Source organism: Dipodomys merriami, unplaced genomic scaffold (assembly GCF_024711535.1).
Source record: "Dipodomys merriami isolate MVZ:Mamm:240054 unplaced genomic scaffold, mDipMer1.0.p SCAF_730, whole genome shotgun sequence".
In the NCBI taxonomy this organism is placed as follows: Eukaryota; Metazoa; Chordata; class Mammalia; order Rodentia; family Heteromyidae; genus Dipodomys; species Dipodomys merriami.
In genome coordinates, this window is record NW_027206325.1 from 408,800 (window position 1) to 418,799 (window position 10,000).

Consider the following 10,000-nt stretch of genomic DNA (forward strand, 5'->3'; position numbering starts at 1 on the left):
GCAGCTCCCACGAATAGTCACGGCCGTGGCGTCCACACAGCTCCCCGAACACCTGGGAGTACAGACGCTCGGTGTCTGGATGGACGGACGGACACATACAGAGAGAGAGAGAGAGGTTAGTTAGTCAGCATGCACAAGAATCACCACCGTGATCGTTACATCATCATCCACAATCACTGTCATGGTAACTCATCCACAGTCACAATAAGAGTCAACGTGATCATAAGAACAAGAAGAAGAATAACAGTCATCGTAGTAAGAACTGTCACAACAATAACAATCCTAGTCAGGAATATGATTATATAGTATTATTAGTAATAATAATAAGTATTAATAGTAATAATTAATCATCAAGAATACTCATAGCAATCATAGTGGTAATAATAGTAAAAATAATAACAATCATAGTTACTAGTACTCATATTATATCATGATATTCTATTATTATTACTAATAATAACTATTAATACTATTAATTAATAATATAGAATACTCATAACAATCATAGTAGTAACAATAGTAAGGAAAATAACAACAATAACCATCATAGTCACTAATAAACAACAATTACAGTTAGTATTAACAGTATTATATTATAATATTTTATCATTATTAGTAATAATAAGTATTAATACTATTAATTAATAATCAAGACTACTAATAGGAATAACAGTAGTAACAATACTAAGGAAAATAACAATAATACTAACTAATAAACACTCATCATAGTTCGTAGTCATCATATTCTATTCTATTATTATTAGTAATAACTATTAATACTATTATTTAATTATCAAGAATACTCATAGGAGTAATAGTAACAATAATAACAATAATATCCATCATAGTCACTAATAAACAACAATTACAGTTAGTATTAATAGTATTATATTATTATATTGTATTATTATTAGTAATAATAACTATTAATACTACTAATTAATAATCTAGAATACTAATAGGAGTAATAGTAACAATAATAACCATTATAATAACTAATAAACACCAATTACAGTTAGTATTAATAGTATTACATTATGATATTCTATTATTATTACTAATAATAAGTATTAATAGTATTAATTGATAATCTAGAATACTAATAGTAACAATAATAACAACAATAACAATAATAGTAACTAATAAACAATTACAGTGACTAGTGCGCATGCGCAAAGCGGACCCACCTCCCGACCGTGCGCATGCGCAATGCCGACACAAACTCCATCGTCTGGGGTCCGAGGGGAGCCTCCCCGCCGACTCACCCTGTGCGCATGCGCAATGCCGACAGTCAATCGATCGTCTGGGGTCCACTCGGGGCCTCCCCGCCGACTGTCACTGTGCGCATGCGCAATGCCGACGGCAACTCCATCCTTTGGGGTCCACTCCGAGTCTCCCTGACAACTAAGCTAGTGCGCATGCGCGGTGCGGACGCACCTCCCGAATGTGCGCATGCGCAGTGCAGACGCGCCTTCTGACCATGCGCATGCGCAATGCCGACACAAACTCCATCGTCTGGGGTCCGAGGGGAGCCTCCCCGCCGACTCACCCTGTGCGCATGCGCAATGCCGACAGTCAATCGCTCGTCTGGGGTCCACTCGGGGCCTCCCCGCCGACTGTCACTGTGCGCATGCGCAATGCCGACGGCAACTCCATACTTTGGAGTCCACTCCGAGTCTCCCTGACGACTAAGCTAGTGCGCATGCGCAGTGCCGACGCGCCTCCCCGCCGTGCGCATGCGCAGTGCGGACGCGCCTTCGTGCGCATGCGCAATGCCGACACAAACTGCATCGTCTGGGGTCCGAGGGGAGCCTCCCCGCCGACTCACCCTGTGCGCATGCGCAATGCCGACGGTCGATCGCTCGTCTGGGGTCCACTCGGGGCCTCCCCGCCGACTGTCACTGTGCGCATGCGCAATGCCGACGGCAACTCCATCCTTTGGGGTCCACTCCGAGTCTCCCTGACAACTAAGCTAGTGCGCATGCGCAGTGCGGACGCGCCTTCGTGCGCATGCGCAATGCCGACACAAACTGCATCGTCTGGGGTCCGAGGGGAGCCTCCCCGACGACTCACCCTGTGCGCATGCGCAATGCCGACGGTCGATGGCTCGTTTGGGGTCCACTCGGGGCCTCCCCGCCGACGAAGCCAGTGCGCATGCGCAGTGCCGACACGCCTTCCGACCGTGCGCATGCGCAATGCCGACGGCAACTCCATCCTTTGGGGTCCACTCCGAGTCTCCCTGACAACTAAGCTAGTGCGCATGCGCGGTGCGGACGCGACTCCCGAATGTGCGCATGCGCAATGCCGACACAAACTCCATCGTCTGGGGTCCCAGGGGAGCCTCCCCGACGACTCACCCTGTGCGCATGCGCAATGCCGACGGTCGATCGCTCGTCTGGGGTCCACTCGGGGCCTCCCCGTCGACTCTCACTGTGCGCATGCGCAATGCCGACGGCAACTCCATCCTTTGGGGTCCACTCCGAGTCTCCCTGACAACTAAGCTAGTGCGCATGCGCGGTGCGGACGCACCTCCCGAATGTGCGCATGCGCAGTGCGGACGCGCCTTCTGACCGTGCGCATGCGCAATGCCGACACAAACTCCATCGTCTGGGGTCCGAGGGGAGCCTCCCCGACGACTCACCCTGTGCGCATGCGCAATGCCGACGGTCGATGGCTCGTCTGGGGTCCACTCGGGGCCTCCCCGCCGACTCTCACTGTGCGCATGCGCAATGCCGACGGCAACTCCATCCTTTGGGGTCCACTCCGAGTCTCCCTGACGACTAAGCTAGTGCGCATGCGCAGTGCCGACGCGCCTCCCCGCCGTGCGCATGCGCAGTGCGGACGCGCCTTCGTGCGTATGCGCAATGCCGACACAAACTGCATCGTCTGGGGTCCGAGGGGAGCCTCCCCCACGACTCACCCTGTGCGCATGCGCAATGCCGACGGTCGATCGCTCGTTTGGGGTCCACTTGGGGCCTCCCCGCCGACGAAGCCAGTGCGCATGCGCAATGCCGACGGCAACTCCATCCTTTGGGGTCCACTCCGAGTCTCCCTGACAACTAAGCTAGTGCGCATGCGCAGTGCCGACGGCAACTCTATCCTCTGGGGTCCATTTCGCGCCTCTCCACCGACGAAGCCAGTGCGCATGCGCAGTGCGGACGCACATCCTGACAGTGCGCATGCGCAATGCCGACGGCAACTCCACCCTTTGGGGTCCACTCCGAGTCTCCCTGACAACTAAGCTAGTGCGCATGCGCGGTGTGGACGCACCTCCCGAATGTGCGCATGCGCAGTGCGGACGCGCCTTCCGACCGTGCGCATGCGCAATGCCGACACAAACTCCATCGTCTGGGGTCCGAGGGGAGCCTCCCCGCCGACTCACCCTGTGCGCATGCGCAATGCCGACGGTCGATCGCTCGTTTGGGGTCCACTCGGGGCCTCCCCGCCGACGAAGCCAGTGCGCATGCGCAGTGCCGACGTGCCTCCCCACCGTGCGCATGCGCAGTGCGGACGCGCCTTCTGACCGTGCGCATGCGCAATGCCGATGGCAACTCTATCCTCTGGGGTCCATTTCGCGCCTCTCCGCCGACGAAGCCAGTGCGCATGCGCAGTGCGGACGCACTTCCTGACAGTGCGCATGCGCAATGCCGACGGCAACTCCATCCTTTGGGGTCCACTCGGGGCCTCCCCGCCGACTAAGCCAGTGCGCATGCGCAGTGCCGACCCGCCGACCCGCCGTGCGCATGCGCAGTGCGGACGCACCTTCCGACCGTGCGCATGCGCAATGCCGACGGCAACTCCACCCTTTGGGGTCCACTCCGAGTCTCCCTGACAACTAAGCTAGTGCGCATGCGCAGTGAGGACGCGCCTTCCGACCGTGCGCATGCGCAATGCCGACACAAACTCCATCCTTTGGGATCCACCCGGGGCCTCTGCTCCGACTAAGCCAGTGCGCATGCGCAGTGCGGACGCGCCGCCCGAAGTGAAGAAAGAACTGCGCATGCGCGAGAAAACTGAAGAAACAACTGCGCAGGCGCCTGAAAAGTGAAGAAAGAACTGCGCATGCGCAAGAAAACTGGAGCAAGAAGTGCGCAGGCGCGAGAAAAATGAAGAAAGAACTGCGCATGCGCGACAAAACTGAAGAAAGAACTGCGCATGCGCCCAAAAGTGAACAAAGAACTGCGCATGCGCCAGAAAAGTGAAGAAACAACTGCGCAGGCGCGAGAAAAGTGAAGAAACAACTGCGCAGGCGCGAGAAAAGTGAAGAAAGAACTGCGCATGCGCGACAAAACTGAAGAAAGAACTGCGCATGCGCCCAAAAGTGAACAAAGAACTGCGCATGCGCCAGAAAAGTGAAGAAACAACTGCGCAGGCGCGAGAAAAGTGAAGAAAGAACTGCGCGTGCGCCTAAAAGTGCAGAAAGAACTGCGCAGGCGCGAGAAAAGTGAAGAAACAACTGCGCACGCGCCACAAAACTGAAGAAGGAACTGCGCATGCGCGAGAAAAACCGCAAAGAACTGCGCATGCGCGAGAAAAACCGCAAAGAACTGCGCATGCGCCAGAAAACTGAAGCAATAACTGCGCATGCGCCAGAAAACTGAAGATAGCAGTGCGCATGCGCCAGAAAACTGAAAAAAGAACTGCGCATGCGCCTCAAAACTGAAGAAAGAACTGCGCAGGCGCAGGAAAACCCCCCGCCAGTAGGCACAGCGCATGCGCACAGCAACCCTAGCGTGAAAGGACCACTTACTACAGAACACTTCTTGCGCAGTGGGCGTGGCCTGGGGCACGCAGGGGGGCGTGGCTACGTCCTCCCAGGGGGGCGTGGCCAAGGTCTAGCTCCAGAAACCGGAAGTGGAGGGGCGGGACCCTCCACACGCCCATCGAGTGCTATGAGCACTGAGAGCAGTGGGCGTGGCTTCCTAGAGCCAGGGGCGTGGCTAAGAGCACGCAGGGGGCGTGGCTACGTGCTCCCAGGGGGCGTGGCTAACCCATTCCCATCCACACCGGAAGTGGAGGGGCGGGGCCACCCACACGCCCATCCAGTGCTATCAGGACTCCCAGCAGTGGGCGTGGCCTGGGGCACGCAGGGGGGCGTGGCCACGTCCTCCCCGGGGGGCGTGGCCTCCTCTCCCGGTCCCCACCGGAAGTGCCCGCGCGCTTCGCGGCCGCGCCAGGCCTGAGCGCCGCGCGCGCCACCGGAAGTGTAGGCCTCACCGGAAGTGCCCGGCCTGCGCCGCCTCCGCCCGCCGCCCTCCCACTTCCGGCCGCGCCCAGACACGCGCTCACCGAGCAGCAGCCCGTCCAGGTCGAAGATGAGGTGCGTGACCGCCATGGTGGTGGTGGTGGGGGAAAGAGGCCGGGAGACGCGACTGCGCACGCGCGGAACGGGCCCACACCCACTGCGCATGCGCCAGCGCGCCGCGGAACGGGAAAAACGCACTGCTCATGCGCGACGGGACCGCGGAACGCGTGTGCGCAGGCGCGGAACCGCGGCCGGGCCGCAGGAGCGCACTGCGCAGGCGCCGCCGCCGCCGGGGCCGCCGAAAGGCGCATGCGCAGTCCCTGATTTCAGGGTTTCGCCGCCGTGGCCGCCGAGACGCGCATGCGCAGTCCTTGATTTAAGGTTTTCTCTGCTGGGGCCGCCGCGGGACGCATGCGCAGTAGGTGTTTGCCGCCGAGGCCGCCGAGACGCGCATGCGCAGTCCCTGAATTAAGGTTTTGTGTGCTGGGGCCGCCGTGGGACGCATGCGCAGTAGGTGTTTGCCGCCGCGGCCGCCGAGACGCGCATGCGCAGACTGTTTGGGACCTTTTCCGGGCTTGTGGCCCTCCCTAGGCGCATGCGCAGTGCGTGATCGAACGTTTGTCTGTTTTGGCCGCAGAGAGGCGCATGCGCAGTTCGTTTCTGCCGCCGATGCGCGCATGCGCAGAGGCTTTGGGACCTTTTCCGGGCTTCTGGCCCTCCCTAGGCGCATGCGCAGTGCGTGATGGAACGTTTGGCTGCTTCCGCCGCCGGGAGGCGCATGCGCAGTTCGTTTCTGCCGCCGACGCGCGCATGCGCACAATGTTTCGTGCCTTTTTCCGCCTCCTGGCTCCCCGTACGCGCATGCGCAGTGCGTCATTGCACGTTTAGGGGGTTTTTGCCGCCGACGCGCGCATGCGCAGTGCCTTTCTGCCGCCGACGCGCGCATGCGCAGTAGGTTTTCCGTCTTTTCCAGGTTCCTGGCGCTCCGGGGCGCATGCGCACTCGGTGTCCAGCGCGGCGGCGGTGGGTTCGCGCATGCGCAGTGCGGTGTTCGCGCATGCGCAGTGGGTTTTTCGTGGTTTGTGGCGCCAGGAAGACGCTGAGCGACAGCGCGAGGATGAGACGAGGGAGAGGCACAGAGAGGGCGGCGGGAGCAGCACAGCGAGGGGCGGAGAGAGGAGCGGGGCGAGGAGGGTAACCACAACAATAATAATAACAATAATAACAATAATAATATCAATAATAATAATAATTAATAAAATCAATAATCAATAAAAACAATATTAATAATAATATCAATAATAATAATAATAATAACAATAATAATAACAATAATAATAATAATTAATAAAATCAATAATCAATAATCAATATTAATAACAATAACAAGAACAATAATAATATCAATAATAACAATAACAACCATAATAATAATAATAATAATATTAATAATTACAATAATAACAGTAATAATAACAATAATATCAATAACAACAACAATAACAACAATAATAATAATAATATCAATAAAAATAATAATAACAATAATAATGTCAATAATAATAATAATAATAATAGAAATAATAACAATAATAACAACAATAATGACAAAAATAACAATAATTAATAAAATCAATAATCAATAATCAATAAAAACAATATTAATAACAATAACAACAACAACAATAATAATAACATCAATAAAAAGAATAATAATAACAATAATAATAATAATAACAAGAAAAAATAATAATGATAACAATAAAAACAATAATAATAATAACAATAATAATAACAATAATAACAATAATTAATAAAATCAATAATCAATAATCAATAAAAACAATATTAATAACAATAACAACAACAATAATAATAATAATATCAATAATAATATCAATAATAACAATAATAATATCAATAATGACAATAATAACAAGAAAAAATAATAATAATAACAATAAAAACAATATTAATAACAATAACAACAATAATAATAATAATATCAATAAAAAGAATAATAATAACAATAATAATATCAATAATAACAATAACAACCATAATAATAATAATAATAATATCAATAATAATAATAATAACAGTAATAATAACAATAATTACACTATTGATAATAATAATAGAAAGAATAACAATAATAATATCAATAACAACAATAAAAACAATGATAATAACAAAAATAATAACAATAATAACAATAATAACAATAATAATAATAATAACAAGAAAAAAATAATAATAACAATAATAATAACAACAATAACAATAACAAAAGCAATAACAATAATAATACCAATAATAATATCAATAATGACAATAATAACAACAATAACAACAATAAAAACAATAATAATAACAAAAATAATAACAATAATAACAACAATAACAACAATAATATGAATAATAATAATAATAACAAGAAAAAATAATAATAATAACAATAAAAACAATATTAATAACAATAACAACAACAACAATAATAATATCAATAATAATAACAACATTAATAATAATAATAGAAAGAATATCAACAATAACAACAATAATAATAACAAAAACAATAATAACAATAACAGGAACAATAATACAATAGCAACAATAGCAATAATAACAACAATAGTTACAAAAATAATAACAATAATAACAATAATAATATCAATAATAATAATAATAACAAGAAAAAATAATAATAACAATAACAATAGTAATAACAATAATAATAACAGCAATAACAAAAACAACAATAATAACAATTACAGTAACAATAATAATATCAATAGCAACAATAACAATAATAATAACAACAACAATAACAACAAAAGCAATAATAATAATAGCAATAATAATATCAATAATGACAATAATAATAACAATAACAATAACAACGATAATAACAACAATAATTACAAAAATAATGACAATAATAACAATAATAATCATAATAATATCAATAAAAAGAATAATAATAACAATAATAATAATAATAACAAGAAAAAAATAATAACAACAACAAGAACAATAGTAATAACAATAATAACAATAATAATAACAACAATAACAAAATAAAAAAGAAAAATAATCACAACAATAACAATAACAACAACAATAATAATAACAATAACAATAACAAAAGCAATAACAATAATAATGGCAATAATAATATCAATAATGACAATAATAATAACAATAACAACAATAACAATCATAATAACTATAATAATAACAATAGTAACAATATTAATAATCATAATAGAAATGATAACAATAATAACAACAGTAATGACAACAATAACAACAATAATAATAATAACAAGGAAAAAATAATAAAAATAACAATAATAATATCAATAATAACAATAATAACAATAATAATAATAATAACCACAATAGTCACAATAATACTAATAGTAATAACAACAACAATAACATAATAATAACAATAGTAGCAATAGTAATAACAATAATAACAATAATGCTAATAATAAAAATACCAATAATAGTAATAATAGTAATCATAACAATAGTCACAATAGTAATAATAATAGCAATAATAACGACAAGAAGAGCAACAATAACAATAACAATAATAGTAATAATAACAATAGTCACAATAATAGTAATGAAAACAATGATAATAGTAATAGCAATAACAGTAACAATAATAACAATAATAGTAACAACAGTTATATTAGTAACAATAACAACAAGAACAGTAATAGTAATAATACCATCCATCCATCCATCCACCCACCTATCCATCCATCCATCCATCCATCCATCCATCCATCCACCCATCCATCCATCCATCCATCCATCCACCCATCCATCCATCCATCCATCCATCCACCCATCCATCCATCCATCCATCCACCCATCCACCCACCCATCCATCCATCCATCCATCCATCCACCCATCCATCCATCCATCCACCCATCCACCCATCCATCCATCCACCCATCCATCCACCCATCCATCCATCCATCCATCCACCCATCCATCCATCCATCCATCCATCCATCCACCCATCCATCCACCCATCCATCCATCCATCCATCCATCCATCCACCCATCCACCCATTCATCCATCCATCCATCCACCCATCCATGCATCCATCCATCCATCCATCCACCCATCCATCCATCCATCCATCCATCCATCCATCCATCCATCCATCCACTCATCCACCCTGACTCACCCAGTCTTGTGTTCCAGGTTCGCAGGTTCGAGTCCGGCCCTGGACGCCGCGCCCTGGTTGCTGTCGACGTGTCCCAGCGGGCCCTGAGTGCGAGACCCCGGCCTGGGCCGAAGGCCACGGAGGAGCCCACGCGACGTGTGGACATGGAGGAGCGAGCGTGAGACCGTGAGTCGCTGTGGAGACACACACGCGCATGTATCCGACCTCTGACCTCCCGTCAGCTGACCTGTGACCTTTCACCTGACCTCTGACCTTCCATGTGCTCACCTCTGACCTTCCATGATCTGACCTGTGACCTTCCATGACCTGACCTCTGAACCTCCATCACCTGACCTCTGACCTTCCATCACGTGACCTTTGACCTTCTATCACATCACCTCTGACCTTCCATGATCTGACCTGTAACCTTCCATCACATGACCTCTGACCTTCCATCAATGACCTCTGAACTTCTATCACTGACCTCTGAACTTCTATCATATGACCTCTGACCTCCCGTCATCTGACCTGTGACCTTTCACCTGACCTCTGACCTTCCAT

General features: G+C 46.5%; 1 protein-coding gene across 1 annotated transcript in view; it reads right to left on the reverse strand.

Moving 5' to 3' along the window:
* The window catches only part of LOC138818312 (pseudouridine-5'-phosphatase-like), a 14,424-nt gene extending 9,032 nt beyond the window's left edge, over positions 1-5,392 (reverse strand). The window contains exons 1-2 of the mRNA XM_070009306.1: positions 5,290-5,392; positions 1-75 (exon numbers count right to left, since the gene is read on the reverse strand). The exon at positions 1-75 is cut by the window's left edge and continues 144 nt beyond it. Coding sequence (XP_069865407.1) covers positions 1-75; positions 5,290-5,335 — 121 coding nt within the window. The 5' untranslated portion in view covers positions 5,336-5,392. The remainder of the gene's footprint in view (positions 76-5,289) is intronic.
* Positions 5,393-10,000: the final 4,608 nt, after the last annotated feature.